Source organism: Miniopterus natalensis, chromosome 10, assembly GCF_054644295.1.
Source record: "Miniopterus natalensis isolate mMinNat1 chromosome 10, mMinNat1.hap1, whole genome shotgun sequence".
Lineage (NCBI taxonomy): Eukaryota > Metazoa > Chordata > Mammalia > Chiroptera > Miniopteridae > Miniopterus > Miniopterus natalensis.
This window is the reverse complement of record NC_142090.1, coordinates 20904034-20925266: the sequence shown is the minus strand read 5'-3', so window position 1 is coordinate 20925266 and position 21233 is coordinate 20904034. Positions and strand designations below refer to the sequence as shown.

General features: G+C 36.6%; 1 protein-coding gene across 1 annotated transcript in view; it reads right to left on the bottom strand.

The window, feature by feature from the left end:
- WASL (WASP like actin nucleation promoting factor) overlaps positions 1-20913 on the bottom strand; it is a 76349-nt gene extending 55436 nt beyond the window's left edge. Inside the window, exon 1 of the mRNA XM_016213342.2 lies at positions 20448-20913. Within this exon, the coding sequence (XP_016068828.1) occupies positions 20448-20564 (117 nt within the window). The 5' untranslated portion in view covers positions 20565-20913. The remainder of the gene's footprint in view (positions 1-20447) is intronic.
- Positions 20914-21233: the final 320 nt, after the last annotated feature.

The following is a 21233-nucleotide window of genomic DNA, read 5'->3' as shown; positions in this document are numbered from 1 at the left end:
AGGCCCCCGCCTTTCCCATCTCCCCTCTTTTCCCCCCCAGGTGTGTTACCTCTGCCTGTCCCTCTCCTAGGCTGCAAGGGCCCTTCTTTTGCTTCTGTAACTTGTTTCCTGAGCCTAAGTAGCCTAGTTGGCTCACTCCTACTTCTATAACTTTCTAAATAAACTTTCTCTTATAATTTGGAAAAAGGGGGGCAAGGGGAACAGGAAAAAAAATCTCAATTTCCAAAATTATGAAGACACCCTTACTCCTTTACTGTCTGCAAATCTGGTATTGGAGTTGTGAATAAAAAAGCCCCTCAGTACAGTAGTAAATCTTTGTTAACAATGGCATCTAAAGCAGGTTTAGGTCAGTGAGAGACCAAATAAATAATCATGTACTACCTATTAATAGCTACTTTAAAATGGAGCTGGAGCTGCTATTCTAGCAGAACTGCCTTGCATGTTTTATGCCTCAAATCTTTGGAATGTTAAAACAGGGAAAAATAACCTCTGGAATTTGTCTAAAGCCACACTGTGTACCAAAGAACTACTTGCAAAGATAACAATAAAGCAGTTATACTACTGAACTGACTACTGGACTGAACATTAAAAACACTGTTTAGAATTAACATCACCATGTTACGTTATCTACACCAATAGAAATGCCTTCCTTCTACTGCTATAATTGTACTCCTTCCCTTTCTCATAAATACCCATTGCCTTTGTTTCCTAATCAGAACACTACTTGGGCTTCTGCTTGAATCAGTGCTTTCCAAATAACTATTCTTAATGATCTCAAATAAATGCTTGTTGCCTCTCACTCTGAAAGGCCTAAATATTTTTTAAGGTAACAATGGGTTCCTATTTGATAAGAATAAGGTCCAAACTCTTTGGCAAGGACTCAAGCTCTTTCTTAACCTGAGGCAATTAACAACTTCCACCTTCATCTCCTGCTATTAACTCAGTATGTGAGAGATAGCAGCCAAATAATCTGCAAATGACCAACTATACCATACTTTTCATCTTAGCTTCATCACACCGGGATACGAATCATCACTTTGTCCAGCATATCCATGCTGTATACACTAACCACCCATTAGTCACTAAGTAGCTATCTTGGTTATCAGATCAACTATCACAGTATCACAGTGCTTGTATTCTAGTAACCACTATTTTACTTAGTAAAAGCCTCAAGTGTAAGAGTAGCAATGCTGTCCCCATCCCCGGGGATTGGTAAATTCATATGTAGTCACTGAAAATGGTATACTTACTGACATGAAACAATGGCAATAGAAAATTAATGTCCATGCTTGTGAAGGTGTGTTTGCTGAGAGTAAGCACACATGTACATTTATCACTCAAGAATTCATACAAAAAAATTTATGCAAAACAAGCCCAGAAGAATATAGACAAAAATGTTAGTTATTTCTAGGTGATGGGATTTATAGATGATTTCCAGTTTTGTCAAATTACTTTGCAAACTGCCAAATTTGCACTGTACAATAGAAATACCATGTGAATCATATCAGCAATTTCAAATTTTCTAGTAACCAATATGTAAATCAAAAGATTATTTGCCCTAGCTGGTTTGCTCAGTGGTTAGAGCGTCGGCCCGGGGACTGAAGGGTCTCTGGTTTGATTCCCAGTCAAGGGCACGTACCTCTGTTGCGGGCTCAATCCCCAGCCCGGATAGGATATGTGCCGGAGGCAACCAATCAATGTGTCTCTCTCACTTTGATGTTTCTCTCTCTGTGTGTCTCTCCTATTCCCTTACACTCTAAAAAAAAAAAGGTGTCTTTGGTGATTATAGCTTATGGATAAGTGAAATGAGTAACAGGAATGTTTTAAGAGGATGCAATGAGCATTACCTGTTATAAGGTACTGCTACAGCTCTGGCTGGGTAGCTCAGTTGGTTTAGTGTGCCGTTCAAATATGCCAAGGTTTTGGATTCGATCCCAAAACCCTAGTCAGGGCACACAGAAGACTCAACCAATGAATGCATAAATAAAGTGAAACAACAAATTGATGTTTCTCTCTCTCAAATCAACAAATAAAAATAAAAAATAAAAAATAAAAATAAGGTACTGCTACTACCCATGAAGTAATAGTGCTATTTAAAATCGAATATAGATTGGTTGCAAATATACACTGCAAACAATAGGGAAAAATCTTTTTTAAAAAGTATAATTGACATCTTAGGAGAGGAGAGAAAATGAAATCATATAAAATGCTCAATTAAAACCAAACAAAGCAGAATAAGAGTGGAAGAAAAAAAGGAAGAATAAGGGCAATGAATAGAAAACAGTTAACAAATATAGTCAATATTAATACAATTATATCAATAATCACTTTAAATGTAAATGGTCTAAAAACACCAATTAAAAGACAGGTTGACAGAGTAGATTAAAAGAAACAATCAACTATATGTTGTCAACAAGAAACCCATATTAATTATAATGACATATAAATTAAAAGCAAAGGGATAAAGAAAAATATACTCTGCCAATACTAACTGAAAAAAGCTGGAGTAACTATATTAATTTTGGGCAAAACATGCTTCAGAGCAAGGGAAATTATCTGGGATAAAGAGGGGCATTACATAATGATAAAGGGGTCAATTATCCAAGAACACATAACAATTCTTCATATGTATGCATTTAACAACAGAGCACCAAAATACATGAGGCAAAGCTGAAAGAATTACATGGAGAAATAGCTGAATTCAATATTTTAGCTGGCGATTTCAATACCCCTCTATCAGTAATTGACAAATTCAGCAGGCAGAAAATCAGTAAGGACAGAGTTTAACTCAGCACCATCCATCCATCAATCATCTGGGTCTAGTTCACATTTATAGACTTCATCCAACAACACATTCTTCTCAAGCTCACATGGAATAATGACCAAGAGAGACCACATTCTGGGCCATAAAATACAACTTAAATTTAAAAGAATAGAAATCATACAAAGTATGGTCTCAGGCAACAATGTAGAAATAAGGGGGGGGGCAGAAAATGTCAAAATATCAAAAGATTAAATATACTTCTAAATAACACATGGGTCAAAGAAGTCTTAAGAAAAATTTTAAAATATTTTGAACTACATGAAGATAATATAACTTACCAAAATTTGTGGCATGCAGCAAAAGCAATGCTTAGGGGAAAATTTACAGCACTGAATGCATATATAAGAAAACAACAAAAAAGGATCTAAAATCAATAACCTAAACATCTACTTTAGGAAACTAGACAAAGAGCAAATTAAATCCAAAATAAGCAGAAAAAAAATTATAGCAAAATCAATGCAATTAAAAATAGAAAATAAATAGAGAGAAAAAAATCAATAAAATCAAATTTTTAGACAGGGTACGGCAACTAAGATAAAAAGAGGGAAGACACAAATAGCAAAAATGAAAGAGGACCAGCACTACTAATCCCACAGACATTAAGAGGATAGCGAAGAAATATTATGAGTAACTCTATGTGCACATATTTGAACCAATTCTATATAAACCAATTCTTCGAAGGAAATAATCTACCAAAATTCCTACAAGGAAAACTAGCTAATCAGAATAAACCTCTAGCAAGAAATTCAATCTATAATGAATAACCTTTCACAACAGAAAACACTAGGCCCAGACGGTTGCACTGATGAATTTTATTAAACATTTAAGGAAGAAATGATACAAATTCTCTACAATCTCTCCCAGAAGACAGAAGCAGACGGAACACTCCATAACTATTCTGTGAGGCCAGTTACCGTAATACCAAAACCAGACAAAGCTATAAACAACACCAAAATCAAAAAATACATATCATGGCCATAGATGCAAAAATCCTCAACAAAATATGAGCAAGTTGAAACCAACAATATATAAAAGGAATTATGCTTCATGATCAAGTGGGATTTATCCCAGGTATGTGGCATTTGGTTAAGCATTAAAAAATCAACTAAAGTAGTCCATCACATTAGGAAGCTATAGAATAAAAACCAAATGATCATATGAATAAAGGCAGAAAAGTATTTGATATAATCCCACACCCATGATAAAAACTAAGAATAGAGGTGAACTTCCTCAACTTGATAAAGAACACCTATGAAAACCTAACATCATACATACTAGTGACAAACTATATGCTTTCTGCCTCAATATCAAGAACAAAGCAAGGAACAAAGTCCCCTTTCACCACTCCTATTCAACTCTGTACTGGAAGTCTTAGCTGATGCAAGGAGAAAAGGAAATAAAAAATACACACTGGGAAGGAAGAAATCAAATTGTCTTTGTTTGCATATGACATGATTATCTATACAGAAAATCCCAAAGAATTAAAACAACAACAAAACTCCTGGAACAAATAACCCAAGTATAGCCAAGTTGTAAGATACAAAGTTAATATACAAAAGTCAAATGCTTTCCTATATATAGCAATGAACTGGGATTTATAATTTAAAAACAAATACCAATTACATTAGCACACACAAGAAAAGAAAAATACTTAAGTATAAATCTAACAAAATATATACAAGAGCTATATATTTACAAAATTCTGATAAAAAAAAAATCAAAGAAAATGTAAATAAAAAGAGGTATTTTGTTTATGGATAGGAAAACTAAATATTGTTAAAATGCCAGTTTTTCCCAACCAGATCTATAGATTCAAGGGAATCCCAAAGTTATTTTGTAGCATCAACAAATTGATTCTAAAATTTATATGAAAGCCCAGCTGGGCACGGCTCAGCGGTTGAGCATCGACCTAGGATCCAGGAGGTCAGGGCACATGCCCAGGTTGTGGGCTCCATCCCCAGTCGGGGGTGTGCAGGGAGCAGCCGATCAATGACTCTCTCATCATTGATGTTTCTATCTCTCTCTCTCCCTCTCCTTTCCTCTCTCTGAAATCAATAAAGATATATTTTTTAAAAAAATGCTAAAATTCATATGAGAAAAACTATATAAAATAAAGAGGGAAAAAAAGTTTATATGGAAAGGCAAAGGACCCAGACTAGCCAACACAATGAAGAAAAAGAACAATGTCAGAGGACTGACACTATTTGACCTGAAGACTCACTATAAAGCTACAGTAATCAAGGCAGTGTAATTTTGGCGAGAGAAGATACTAATAGATCAGTGGAAGAGAACAGAGAGCCCAGAAGTAAGTCAACATATTCAACGGATCTCTGACAAAGGATCAATGACAATCCAATGGAAAAAGAATAATCTTTTTGAAAAATGGTGAAAAACTACATATCCATATGCAAAAAACAGTAACAAACTCCAATCTAGACACTGATCTTACACCTTTCATAAAAATCAACTCAAAGTTGATCAAAGACCTAAATGTCAAATGCAAAGCTATAAAATTTCTAAAAGATAATAGAAAATGTAGGTGACTTTGGCATTCAAGATTTTTTTAGAACCACCACCAAAAAAAGCATAATCCATATAAGAAAAAAAATGATAAATTGGACTTCATTAAAATTAAAAACTTCTGCTCTGCAAAAGACACTGGCAAAAGAATGAAAAGCCACATACAAGGGGCAAATATATGAAAAAAACACATATCTAATAGAGAATGTGTTTAGACAAAGAACTCTTAAAACTCAGTAATAAGAAACAAACAACCCAACTAAAAGTTGGGCAAAGGATTTGAATAGTCACCTCATCAAAGATATACAGATGGCAATTAAGCATAAGAAAAGATGCTCTACACATCATATGGCATTAGGAAGTGCAAATTAAAACAATGAGACATGACTTATAAACCTATTAGAATGACTAAAATCCAAAACACTGGTAACACCAAATACCAGTAAGAACGTGCAACAACTGGAACTCTCATTTTGCTGGTGGGAATGGAAAATCCAACAGCCACCGTGGAAGACACTTTGGCAGTTTCTTACAAAAGTAAGCACAGGCTTACCATATAATGCAGCAATCATGTTCCTAGGCGTTTACCAAAATGAGCTGAAAACTTATATCCACACAAAACCCAGCACGTGAGTGTTTATATCAAGCCACAAAATGACAAGGAGGAACCTTAAATGCATATAGCTAAGTGAAAGAAGCCAGTCTATAAAGACACTACTGCATGATTCCAGACATTCTGAAAAAAGAAAAACAAAAGTAAAATTACACACATACATCAGTGGATTCCAGGGTTACACCAGGAGATGGGAGCATAAGGATATTTTCAGGGCCATGAAACTATTCTATATGACTGTGATGGTGGATATATTACATTCATTTGTGAAAACCAACACCTATAGATCTGTACAAGGACTTAAACCTAGAGTAAACTATGGAGTTTAGTTAATGATAATGCATCAATATCAGTTTATTAATTTAAACAAATGTATTACACTAATGCAAGATGTTAATAATAGGGGAAATTGGGGTGGAGGAGGAGAGATAGGGTATATGTGAACCCTCTTACTTTCTGCACAATTTTTTCTGTGAACCTAAAAATGTTGTATAAAATAAAGTCTATTAATTTAAAAGAAAAGAAATCCAAGCTAGCTAGCTATTTTGAGAAAGCAATCCTTTAAACACAAATTGGGATCAACAACCAAGAATAATCAGATAATAAGGAAACAGCAGCAAATCAGAGAGGGACTACTACATGAATACACATTGAAAAATTTTTCAATAGAGTTAAAAAAATAAATAAATTAGTATCTTCAGATATACTTAACTAATTATTATTACAAAAGGGGGGGAGTAGCAGGCTGGTCTTAAAATAGAGCAATTTGCAATTATAGAAAACTTCAGCAGACAATAAAAATTAACACACTACCTCTAAAAATTCAAAGGACTAGTTAAAAGAGTCAAGATAAATTTCACAATACCTGATATCCAATCAAGCATTACCTAGCATGTAAAAATGCAGAAAAATATGATCCAGAGTGAAGACAATACATCAAGAGAAACTGACACAGATGACAAAATTAGTAGACAATAACATTGAAGTTATCATAACAGTATTAAATACATTAAGCCAAAGCGAAGGCTGAACACGTTAAGTAGAAACAGAAAAACATGTATTTTTAAAAATCCAAATTAAACTTCTAGAGATGAAAACTACAACATCTGAAATGAAAACCAATGTCTGGATGGTACTAATGACAGATTAGACATTGTAGACAAAAGATTAGTGACCTTAAAGATGTAGCAATAGCTACTATCTAAAAGAAATACACAGAAAGAGATGGAAGAAAAATAATGAACTGTACAGTCATGAGGTGTGAGACAACTTCAAGCTATTCCAACACAAGAAACAATAAGAAAACTACACCAAAGCACATCATAATCAGATTCCTTAAAACCAATAATAAGGAGAAAACTCTTAAAAGCCGTAAGAGAAAAAAGATACATTACGTACAGAAGATTAAAGAAAAGGACAACAGCAGACTTCCTATCAGAAATAATGAAAACTAGAAGATCTAAAGCAACATCTCTAAGCTACATTAAGAAAAAACTATCAACCTAGAATTCTATATTCAGAGAAAATCTCTTTCAAGAATCAGGGCAAAATATATAGATTTTTTTCAGATACACAAAGCTGAAAGAATTTATCAGCAGCAGATCTGCACTATACCAGATGTTTTTGTTGCTGTTTGTTTGTTTTTTAAATAAGAAAAAATAAAACACTCTGGCTAAAGAAAACTGAGAGCACAGGAGTCTGGATCTAAACAAAGGAATTAAGGGCACCAGAAATGCTAACCAAGTGATAAAATGTTTTTCTTTACTTTTCAAATCTCTTTAAAAGGTAACTGAATCTTTATAGCAAAAATGATGACAATGTATCATGGAGTTTATAACACAGGAAGACGATAAATATATGGCAACAATACAGCATAATGATTTGAATGAAAGAAATGGAATTATGCCATTTTAAAGTGCTTGTACTAAATGTGAAGTGATACAGTAGCCTTTGAAAGTAGACTGTAATAAACTAAACATATATACTGTAAATTCCAAAGCAACTACTAAAAACAGAAAGAAGTTATAACAAATTAAAAAAAAAAAAGATTAAAAGGAAATAAAAATACTAAAGCAATCTAAAGAAAGGCAGAAAAATAGGGGAAAAGGGACAAAGAACATGTGGGGCAAAGAGAAAACAGCAAGATGGTAGATTTAAACCCAATCTCAATAATCACATTAAATGTAAATGACCTAACCATCCAAATTAAAGGGCAGATATTGTCATTTTGGGTTTAAAAGACCTAACTATGTACTGCCTACAGGAAATCCACTCTAAGTGTAAAAGACACAAAGAGAATACAAGTAACAGGATGCAAAAATGATTATAGCACTAATCAAATGAAAGCTTCAGTGGCTATATTAATATCAAAGTTGATTTCAGAGTAAAGTACATCAGGGACAAAGGGGGTCATTTCATGATGGTTAATTCTTTGAGGGGACATAACTATAAATGTTTATGCATCTAAAATATATGAAGCAAAACTATAGACTTACAAGGAGAAAGACAAATTTATAATTTTAGTGTAAGAAGTCAGTACCCCTCTATTGACCAACTTGATATAATTAACATTTGTTGAACACTCCATCCAACAAGACTGGAATACATATTATTTTTAAGTGTATAAAGAACACCAATTTAGGCCATATTCTGGGCTTTAAAACGCTGCTCAATAAAAGGGATTCATACAGTCTCAAAAAAAAAAAAAAAAGGCATTAGGTTAGAAACTGATAACAGAAAGACATCTGGAAAATCCCTAAATCTCTGGAAACTAAACTGCATACTTCTAAAAGAACCAGTGGGTCAAAGAAATCAAAGGGAAAATCAGACAGTAACTTAAAAAATGAAAATGAAAATACAACATATCCAATATGTGAGATGCAACTAAAGCATATTTAGGAGGATATGGAGAGCACTAAATATCTATATTAGAAAATGAAAAAAGGTCTCAAATCATCTTAGTTGTTACTACCTTAAGAAAAACTAGAAGAAAAAAAAGGAAATTAAACCCAAACTGAGCAGAAGGAAATAATAAAGATCAGAGTAGAAACCAATAAAATATAAAAAAAGAAAAATAATAGAAAGCAATTAAACTAAAACCTTTTTTTAAAATCCTTGCCCAAAGACACGGTTATTGATTGGGGGAGGGGAATCCAACAGTTGCCTCCCATATGCACCCCAACCAGGGATCGAACCTCCAACTCGGGTATGTGCCCTGACAGGGAATCAAACCCACAACCTTTTGGTGTACAGGACAACTCTCCAAACAACTGAGCCAGGGCTAAACTAAAACCATGTTTTCAAAATAAAATTAATACCTCTAGCCAGGTTGGTCAGAAAAAGAAAAAAAAAAAAAATCACATGCCTGGGATTTACTTAAAAATAATACAGGGGGAAAAAGAGTGGGTAGGCATATAAAGCAAACAAGACTAGCTATGAGGTAATACCCACTAATGCTAGGTTTAGGTATATGTAGGTTCATTATGCTATTTTACTTTGTATGTTTTTTTAAAAGTTTCCATAATAAAAATTTTTTTTTTAAAAAAAAAAAAAGCATGGCCCGGCCAGGCGTGGCTCAGCGGTTGAGAGTCGACCTAGGATCCAGGCGATTGGAGTTTGATTCCTGGTCAGGGCACATGCTCAGATTGAGGGCTTGATCCCCAGTCGGGGGCGTGCAGGAGGCAGCCGATCAATGACTCTCTCATCATTGATGTTTCTCTCTCTCCCTCTCCAAAATCAATAAATATATTTTAAAAATAAATAAATAAATAAATAATAAATAAATAAATAAATAAAAATTTAAAAAAGCATGAGGTAGATCTAGATGTACCTCACATAAACTGTCCAGAATATGACCCCTTTTAGGTAAAATGCAGACAGATATATAAACACACACACATATCATTAGCATATAAGGAGGATGGGATAGCTCTTCCCATGGAGCCTAATTGTACTGCGAAATGAGAGAGGTAAAGGGGTATTTTAACTTTTAAAATACCTATACAGTGCATTAGAGGGGGAGTGTATGTGCACTTTAAACAATGAGTATAACTGGTTGTTACTTTTGTACTAAAATAAATTATAATGGTTAGTATACATAAGAAAATTATAAAACTACACAATGAAATTAGACTTGCTTTTCAACAGAAGGCCTTAGTATGTCAATTCTTCCTAAATTAATCTACAAATCCAATGCTATTCCAAATTGAAGCAAGTATTTTTTGGTGAGAGATAGGGGTGAAAAGTAAGGTCTTGAAAAAATACTATGCATAGGCACATAAAAATAGCCAGAAAATATTGAAAAGGAGAGTAATGAAGGACTTAATGCTAATTAAACTATATCATCATTATAAAGCTACACTAATTTAAAATTCTGTATACTAGCAAATAAATAAGTAGAAGAGAATGCAGAAATGAATGTAAACAATCTGGTAATTTAGTAAATTATAAAGGTAGCATTTTAAATAGGTAGGAGGAAATAAGTGATACTAGAATAACTAGCCTTTGTAAAAATATAAAGCTGGATTTCTACTATACTCATTTTCCAAAGTCACTTCCAAAAAGATCTAAGATAATATGTTCAAAACAAAACCATAGAAGTACTAGAAAAATGTGAGTAAATATTTTTGCAATTCTGAGCTAGAACAGTATTAAATAAAAACCTGACATAATAAAAAAGATTATTACATTGAACTACACAAAAATTTAAAACCTATGCAATGACCAAAAACACCAAACATAGTTCTGTCAAAGATAAACAACTGCCCAAAATACTGTACTTTATAATTTAATTATTATCCCTAAAGAGTTCAAGTAATTATGAAAAAACAAAGTAGAAAAATAGACAAGAAAAGGCAATTCACATAAGAAACATAAATGACCAAGAGACATGGAAAGATAATTAACTACAAATAGGACAAAGAGACCGTTTTGACCCGTGCAACTGTCAAAAGCAAAAAAATTTTAAATCCTAGTGTTGATGAGAATACAGAGTTTAGTAACAACTATATCAGAAGACAATTCAGCCATATCTATTAGTATTTCTAATGTTCATGCCCTCTAACTTAATTTCTCAGAATTTATTCTATAGAAATACTTGGAAAGGATACATAAAAATATGTACAGTGGTACCTCGGTTTTCGAACATCTCCACTGTCAAACATCTCAGTTTACGAAAGCCATAAACAGAGAAGTAAATGCTTTGGGTTTCGTACATGCCTTGGAAGTCGAACATGCCACATGGTTTCCACTGAGGGCAATATCCTGAGGCGTAGCCGTCCGCTGTGGATCCCTCGGTTTTCGAACGTTTCAGAACTCCAGTGGTCTTCCGGAACAGAAGGCACCACATTCGAAAACTGAGGTACCACTGTATTTGAATGTTCATTATAGATAGCACTGTTTCTAAATGCAAAAACTTGGAAAGTAAACATACCCACTGTTATGAGTTGAATTGTGTTTCCCTAAAAGATAGATGGAAGTCATAAACCCTGTATCTGTGAATGTGACTTTATTTGGAAAGAGGGTCTTTGCAGATGTAACCAAGTTAAGATGAGGTTACATTAGTCCAATGACTGGTGTCCTATAAGAAGAAAAGACAGAGACAGACAAGTAGAGAACACCAAATCATTACATAGGTAGAGAACAGAGTCATGAATCTATAAACCAAGAACATCAAGGATTGCCAGCAAATGCCAGAAGCTAAGAGAGACATGGGACAGATTCTCTCTCAGTGCCTCCAGAAGGAATCAACCCTATGACACCTTGAGCTAGAACAGTATTAAATAAAACCTGATTATGGACTTCTAGCCTCCAGAAGTGTGAGAATAAATTTGTGTTTTGAGTCATTCAGTTTATAGTACTTTGTTATGGCAGCCCTAGGAAACTAAATAGAGGTTAAGAAGTTACAAGAAATACATAAAATACAGGATGAAGTAATAAAAAGTATGCAACAGAAGCAAATGGAAGTGGAAATATATCAAAGATATATTAAGGTAACTGAAAAAGTTTAAATTACAGAATATGTATAATACAATTTTTCTGGTAAATTAAAGGGAACATCTTTCTTCCCCTTGAACTCCTCAGTGAAATCTATCCTTAAATGCTGGCCAAGTCAAATAGGAGCTAGACCGCCTCTCTCTGTAATCCTGACCTGCACTGACACATCACAGATCTAATTCCACTCCCAAGGCCTCAATAACGACACTCTGCAAAGGATTCCAAAGCTCTAGCCGTGCAATTCACAAAGCCAACTAATTTTTTCTTCAGTGTTTTCTAGAATATAGATTTGGAATGGCAACTAGATTTCATCTATGAACTTGGACTGATTGGTAGTGGATGCCTGTAGGCATAAGCTGAGTATTCAAAGACCACACCTGGAAGCAGTAGGAAAAAAAGTTCTGAGGGCTAGATGGTATGTGTCTTGAGCACAAAGACCAAGGATTTACTATATCCCTTCATAATCCTTTTTATGTTCCGGATGCTGCTCTAACTCAGGTTCCTTATCCAGGCCAGGTCTGCTGAGATAAGGAGTGTGTTTAGTAAACTTTAAAGCATTCCTATTATGAATAATAATTTCCAGTTTCCCGTATCTCTAGGTTCTTCCTATTTTGATACTTTTTTAATCAAAAATCTTTAGATCCCTTACTACTTAGGGACTAAAGTTCAGCCTCCAAGCCTGAAGTTCAAGATCGTCTAAAATCTGGACTCAGTTTACCCTTCCTTACTGTTCCTCAAGCAAATATCATTCTCAATTCTAGCCAAGTCAGTCTATTCAATATTTCCAAACACTCCATGCAAATTTTCTACTCCAAACTTGCTCCCGTATTTCCCTATACTTCAACTGAGCTGCTTCCTTGCTCATGACATAAATTCTATAGACCATTTACAGTCCTTAGGTCCAAGCTCCACAATGATGTATCCCACAGTGATATACTTCTTTCTTCTCTATTCAAATTTTTATTATAGACTGGTTTATAAAACATATTTTCTTGTGTGCATGATTTGTGTGTTCCCCAGCTATACAGTAAGCACCTGAGGGGTAAGAGCTGAATCTTCCTTACCCCTTCTATGTATTTCAAGATGCAAGGAGGTTGTTATGTACACAGAAAGTCCTCAATAGTTGATCATGGTATTTCATTAATAAAAAATAAAATCATTAGTTTCTGGCAAGATTTATGTCTTACTTATAAATCAGTCAGCTCCATTATTATGAAAATTTCTTATATATTTAGGTATTCTCTGATATTTTTATGGCAACAAAAGTATTCACCATATCAGAGGGTCCATTTCATTTAAAATTTTTAATTTTGGAACCAGAGGTACGATAAACAACTTGGCCTTTATTTTAATACTTAAAAATACTAGATAATTTTAACTTCTCCAAATCTAATATAAAAGTTTAACTTTAAAATAAAACTTGAAAAACATTTCATTGCCCTAAAGTTAATGTATAACTTGGCTCATAATTATTTCTAATTCTTCATATCATTTTTAACAACATGTTATATTACTAGATATCTTTCTTATTTCTCATTTCAATTTGTCTGATATTTAATGAATATTCATTCTTTTACAGCAAGAGATTTCTATAGTAAATAAGTTTTAGAAATTCACTATGGCAGAGGAAGCAAGGGGCCAAGGATATTGAGGAACAATTAAAGTACACTAACAGATAATCGTAGTAACTGAAATATGAAGTTACTATAAATCTTTCATTTGATTATATTTTCTAAAGGGGGCTTTTCTAGATTTGCCTTTTCAACATTACTTTACACCCATTTGTTCTCTTTTTAAAAAGGGTCACAATTCCTCTATAACACATTGACTCCAAAATGGAACTGATGTTTCCTTATAAATTTCATTCTCCTATATTGGTATTATAGTGGTGTAATCTACTACTTCTAAGAATACTGATATGCATACAATGAATAAATGCAGGATATACTTGTTATACTGTATTTATAGAAAGTTAAATATGCCAAACCCTTCTAATTACTAAACAATACTTAACACTTAAAAATATTAGGCTATTCAGTCATACACCAACAAAAATTATATTTACAGTTAACAATATATGTTACTGTGGACAAGAATGTATGAACTTGTTTTGCTTCCAGGACCTTTACAGAAATGAACTCTATTAATAATGTTGGGTTCTCATCTATTGGATCAAAGCTATGACTCCTAGACACAGTAATTCATATGAAGCTCAACTCTATCTGCTCTTTTAAACTTCATTTTTAAATCAGTCTCTAAATAGACCAAGTCTGTTCACTATAACTATTGAGTCTAACACAAACTAAAAACTTTAAAAAACCATATTTAGCTTAAATAATAAGCAACAAAATGTAACACCTAAATATTACACCACTAATATAATTTCGTGTAAGAAATAAGGTTCTAGCCCAGTTGGGAGTAGCTCAGAGGTTGAGCACTGACCTAGGATCCAGGAGATCGCAGTTTGATTTCCGGTCAGAGCACATGCCCAGATTTTGGGCTCAATCCCCACAGTCAGGGGCCTGCAGGAGGCAGCCTGCTCAATGATGATTCTCTCATCGTTGATGTTTCTATCTCTCTCCCTCTCCCTGAAATCAATAAATATATATTTTAAAAAAGAAAGAAATTAGGGTCTAGAAGGAATTAATTGGTCAACAAAAGAGAAACTCTTAAAAACAACTCCATCTTAATTAAGAGGCACCATACTTCTAATAAGCCAAAAATTCCTTGCAATTACAAGGGATAATTCATAATAATAATTTAAAATTAGTTAGGACTATCCTATTACTGATGCTTTTTAATGATGTTCACACGACTTTTCAAAGTAAAATGTTTATTAAATTGTGATGCTCAGAAAAAGGTGAGTTAGAAATGGGAATTGACAATGAAATGATTTGAGGTTATCTACCTTTCACTTAGATATATACTATTTTTGACTCCAGTGTGCAAAACACACATATGCCAAAATTAACAGAAGGCTATTCTTTTCCTGCTACGAAGTCAATGGCATCTAAAATAGTTATAATGATAGAACATTACAGCTGAAAAGACTGGTGTTACCTTGTCCAAGCCCTCATTTTCAGATTAGGAAAATGAGGTTCAGGAAGGTAGAGATTCTTGTTCACATTCACAATTAACTGGCGGCAGAGTACCGACTAAAACCCAGGAACTCTTAACTCTTATACCAGTATCTCGTTTTTCCTCTTCGGTCAGCAGCCAGGGGTGCTAAGGCTGAATAGAACTCCATGGAGTTTAGTTCCAGCTACTGCTTAACTTTAATTTACATACTCTATAATTAACTGACTTTAAATAAAATTGTTAGAATTTACCTAAATCAAAACAAATACAACACAGCGTTCAAAATTTTACTTTAAAACCTACCTGCCAGTAACAGGAATAGTACTAATGACAACAATCTTTCACATGCTTTTCCAAACTCCCAGAACACTTTATGTCAGCATTCTAAGTGCTTTACATACATTACTGCATTACTTTCTAAATTCTTGGCTAAGCCCGTTTTACAAATCTAAACACTAAGGCTCATACTGATTAAGAAGTTTTCCTATATTATATAGAGCAGTGATTTTCAACTGGTGTGCTGCAAGAATTTTTAAAACATGCAATGCCTGATTATTTAGTCAGGCGCACTGACCTCTTTTCCCTTAGATTGTCAAATAAAAAAATGGCAACAGCCAATACAACAATAGCCATCTGGTGTGAACGAATCAACATTATACCTAATTTTTTTGTCATATGGGCAAAAAATGTATTTTTTGGTGTGCTGCAGAATTTTAGTCTTTAGTTTATATGTGCTATGAGACGAAAAAGGTTGAAAATCAATGTTACAGAGCCAAGAACAAGAAACAGGATTTATAACCCAGGTCTGCTGGATTCTTTTAAATGTCCACTGTATGACACTCTGCAGTCACCTTTTTCCTCTATACTAGGCAAGACTGCTTTCTCATCTTTGTGTATTACAAAGTCCATGAATTTTCCTTTCACATTACTCAAGGTGAAGTACATTCTCAGCTCTAACTCCCTTAATTCAGGCCTTCATCAACACAATGATCGCTCTAGGCACCCTTCCCTCTAGACCTATTTAAGGATTTGGAACAGAAACAAGTAACTGTTGGACAGTTACTGATACCACCTATATCAGCAGCAGCATTAAACTACTTTGTTCTCCTAATAAATGCAGACTTAAGTCAGATACCATCTGCATTAGAAATGGAAGGTCTTAACATGATCAAGCAAAGAAGTGCTGACTGAGATCCTAAGTAATAAACAGTTAGCAGTAAGAACTCATTAAGTATTTGGTGATATGTAGGTAGATGTATAAAAATTACATAGAAGACTACACAGGCATAAGGTCTAATCTCCCACAATTATATACAGGGTGAGAAAACAAACATACACCTAAAGAATATAAACAAGTTAAAACAAGTGTTGAGGAATTAAAGGAAATGAAGAATAAAGTTGGTTAATAAAAATGGTATCACTAAATCTTGAAACCAACCAACGAGGTGAGTATGGCAGGAAAAGGTAACTGCCAACATCATTACTAAACCCCAATCCTTTTGTACCAGAGATGGTTGCAGAGAGCAAGTATAAGGTTTTATTTTTTTCCCAATCCTATGTATTGGGAAATATATATTAAACTCTCCTTGGCAAGACTGCACATACTCTTTATAGAAAATAAGTTAAATCACACTATATGAAAGGCAACAAAACTAACTACAAAACAAGATCTGATAATTTTGTTTTTTAACATTTCTTAATTGTTCTAAGAAAATACTACCAGTTAATGAACTATTTACTTTATGTAAAAGTACATAACACACATACTACATGTAACTTTAAATGAAACCTCAACTTTCACAAAATCTATTTTTAAAAACTGTGACAAAATGATAGATTTACTGAAGATTAACCTCCTCCATGAAACCAATCACCAATACAGTCTCAATTGACATCTAGGCATATTTTCATGTAGTGAGTGAGTTCTGCATACTCCTGCTGGTAGTTATACCAGCCTTTATACCAATTCCCTTCCCTAACTCCCTTTATCTACGGGGGAAGAAATGCTACTGGAATCCTTTTAATTGTCCTTGAATTCCCACCAGCACTGCCTTAATTCAGGCTCTCATCATATTTCACATTGACCACTATAAACACCTATTTGACCTCCTTTGTCTTCACTATCACAATCTTCAATCCACCTCCTATCGTGCCTCTACCGTTCTCCCTAAGCTTTCTAAAAGTCAAATCTGATCTTGTGGTTCCCCCCTAACTAGTGCAATACTTGAACTGTATCTCTCTCTTACATCTATGAAATACACATTGAAATCTTAAGAGGTTAGAGAAATGCTATACTAAAAGAACTTGTTTTAACTTAATTTTAACCTTAATTCAGAAAAATGTAGACCAAAGATTGAGAGGAAACCTATTAACATTTCCAATGTGCTTCAGGATTGCCCTATCAGAAAACAGTGGACATCAATCAGCAGTGGTTCTCAAACTGTGATAGATGTTAAGTCTTCTGTTAAGCCTATTAAAAATAGAAATGCCCAAGTTCCACATCAGATCCACTGAATTTGAATATTATCTAGGAATTCAGCTTAGTCATATGCATTTGTAATATAATCTCCACATAATTCCAATGCAATCTAAATTTGAGAACCCAAGCAGAAACCCTCCTTGCTCCATAACATACTATTAGTAGGTTTCCTGACTTTCCAAGCTGTTTCATACCTCTCATCAACCTGGAGGAGTACCCACTAATCTTAAATATTTAGGTATAGCCCATTCTGAAAAACTTTAACTCATCCTCTCCTTTGGTCCCCTAAATCTTTATAAAAATAATAGCATCCATAGATTTACATACAATCCTTCTAATCCACCCCCCATCCCCCACCCCATAAGATGGTATCCCTATTCCAGAGATGAGAAAACCAATTCTAGGACAGGGAGCTTAAGAAACTTCTCCAAAGTGACCACATGAGTTTGAACCCCAGTCTGCTGACTACAAAGAAACACATTTTCCATTGTTACATGCAGCCTCTTACATATCACTCTGAAGTATTGACTTACTCATCAGTTTACACATTTGTTTTCCTTTTTTACACAGAAAGCTCCCTGAGGGTAGGCATCAACCCTGGTTTTGACCTCAACATTTAGTTACTCAATACATATTTGTTCAGTAAATGAAGGACTGAAATGCCTTGAGAGCTGGCACTATAAGGACTCCTCTTAACATACTTAACAAATTTGGTCTGACCTATAAATCTTATTGCTGAATTTTCTTTTTAAGTGAAACATTGTATTTCAGTATTATCTTAAACTACAAAACAAAACTGCACAGTCAGCAAAGGGTTTAAAAAAAGATTGTTCCAAAAATTAAAATATCATCCTTACTTTACTTTCTAATAACTGGAAATTTCAAATATTAAAGTAATCATTGCATAATTTCGTACCAGAAGAGCAGGTAACTATAACAGTGTGGTTTTAAATGACAGAAATTCAAAAGGTAAAGTTGATTAATAATAGATGACATAAAGAAATTCAGCACTGAATACAGACAGCTTATTTAGCAATCCATTTACACTAACCAGTAAGCAACACTATCTTTATCATAGTATTCTTCCACATCTGTCATTTATTGAAACCAGTAAACCTTACAGGTAAGCACAGAGCAATTAGTCAGTATATTTGCAATGTCCTTCCTGCCTAAAGCTAATGTGTCTGGTATGTAAAACATAGTACATACAACTACTTCCTTTCTGACAGCAAATGTAATAAACCAGCAATATTTTAATTATTTTCCATTTGTATATAATTTAAACATTTAAAGTACTAGAGATTTTCCTAAATTGAAAATATGCAATAAATTAGTGTTGCTTTAAGAATCTTACACTTTAATTACATCAGTTTTGGGTTAAACAAAAGTGATTCTTTTAACACCACTTTTAGAAATATCAATAACAAGGAAGAAAAAAACCCTTCTAAAACAACATGATGTAGTGGAAAGTACAACAGACTAGGCATCGGGAGTCCTGGTTTTCTAGTTCTGGTTACATTACTAAATTGCTCTGTGACTTAGGGCTCACTGGCTCAGTTTTCTCATTTGTTTAAAAAGCTGAAGGGAGGGGGAGACTTGATTATCTTTAAATTAATTTCCAAAAATTCTGATTTTAAGCCACCTCTCTTACTTCATTCTTCTAATAAGTAAACTCAACGTATGTTCTTTAAGATCCAACTTCTGAAATATGAAACACATCTGAATTGAATGTACTGATTCAATCTCCAATTGGATGGGACAGGATACAAAAGGTAGACTCCTATAAAGTTAACAATTAGTCCACTAACTTTCCAGAAACTGTTTAATCTTAACTTTTAAAGCAGGTGTAGCCGGTTTTGACGTACTTAACACTACTATGGAAAGTTGTAAAACTGCTCTGTTGACATTTCTGTAGGTATTTCTTGGGTCCCAGTGGCACATACTCTGCAGGTGCTAACAAGCAAAGAGGGGGGAAAGGGGCCCAAACAGCGTTTCAACAAACTCAGCCACAGTTCAACCAGGCCACCGCAGTAAGATGCAGCTTGACAAGGCCTATACCACAGAGCAGAACCTCCCCACCCCCAGAAGTGCCAGCAGCCAATGTAATGAATGCTTCCGTCAACAACACACATTCCCCTTTCCACAGAACTGCTTGCTCCCAACCAGCCATCTGGGGTCTGAACAGGCCGCACACCAACCTAAGAATCATTCGCAGGCCCCAAAAGGTCAATAACTACTACGGATTGCGGTTCCCCTGCGCGTGGTTGTGGGGAGAGCAGCACCTCCTCCCACCAATGCAAAAAAAAAAAAAAAAAAATCCGTGGGGAGGAGAGTAATAACCAGGCCTCGGCGAGATTCCTAGAGAAATAAACCCTGTTTCTCTGCAATGGGGAGCAGTAGCATTTCCTGCCCTCGTTCTGAACTGATGCACTCGACTTCAGTCCCTCCTGAAATTCTAAAGCACGATTAAAAACAACTTTATGGTCCGTTTCATTCATATTTGGGCTTCACTTCCTGACCTACACTCTCCTAAAACCTTTGGTATTGTGAAGATCAAGTGCTAAGAGGTGAAGCGAGGGCCAGGGCAGGGGCCCGGTTAGTAAAATCCAGCAGCTCTTGCAGGAAGAAAATCGCGCCGGGGCCTGCCCGAGTAAAGTTTGAACCAGCAACGAGGGTGCGGACCCGGCCGAGCGGGGCTCCAGGGCAGGCCTGCGGAGCCGACGTTCCCCACTCCCCGGCAGCTCGGGAGGCGGCGTCCGGCTGCCGCGGCCCGCACCGCCCGCACCTAGGGAGCGGGGCGGGGGCCCCGGGGTAGGCCAGGCCGGCAGCGGACCCTCCCCGCGCCGCTCCCGCCTCCTTCCCCACTCCCACTTCCCAGCCACTAAGCCCGGGCCCGTGAGGGAACGTCGGCGGTGGCGACGCGGGTCTCGGCCACTGACCACACATTTCTTGCCGAGGAAGGTGAAGAGGGACTCGTTCTCCTGCGGGGTGAGCAGCAGGGACCCCACGTTGGTGGCCCTCCGCGGCGGCGGCTGCTGCTGCTGGCCGGTGCTCATGGTTTCGACGGCGGGGCTGGGAGTCCGGGGCCGTCTCCTCCGGCGAGTGGGCGAGCGCTCGTTGCCCTCTCGGTGACAGGGACGGGAGGAGGGGAGTCACAGGCTCGGCATCTCGCAACTCCTCCGGCGCGGGGCGGAGGAGGAGGCCGCGGGAAGGAGGAGCCGACGGCAGGCCGCGCTGAGAAAGGGGAGCTCCCGGCTCCCGCCCGGCTAGACTCTGGCCGGATGGCCGTTGTCCTCACACTCCCGCGGCTGCGCTAAACTCGCACCTCCTCCCCCAGCCCTCCTACCGCGGCGGCGGAGGCGGCGGCCGCACAATCCAACATGGCTGCGGGGGCGGGCGAGACCACAGCACGCAGGACGCGGGGGAGCGCGCCGGAAACGCGCGGCTGCGGGCCCGGCCCCGGCCTCGGCCCCGGCCCCGGGAGGAACCACCCCCAGCGCCGCGGGTCTCGCCGCGCCGGCCCGAGGCCCCGCCCCCTTCCGGCAGAGGCGTAGGCTGCGGGGTGGGCCCGGGGTTGCGGCTCCGGCGCGGGATCCGCCTGCGGTCTCGTCCCCGGACGCTCGAGTCCGGAGGCTGCCGCCTGGAGAGCAGAGGAGGCGCGTCTCCCCTGCGGAGCCCCGGGCCCTTTCCGCACGAGTACACCTTTGCGGAGCGTGCGCGCGGAC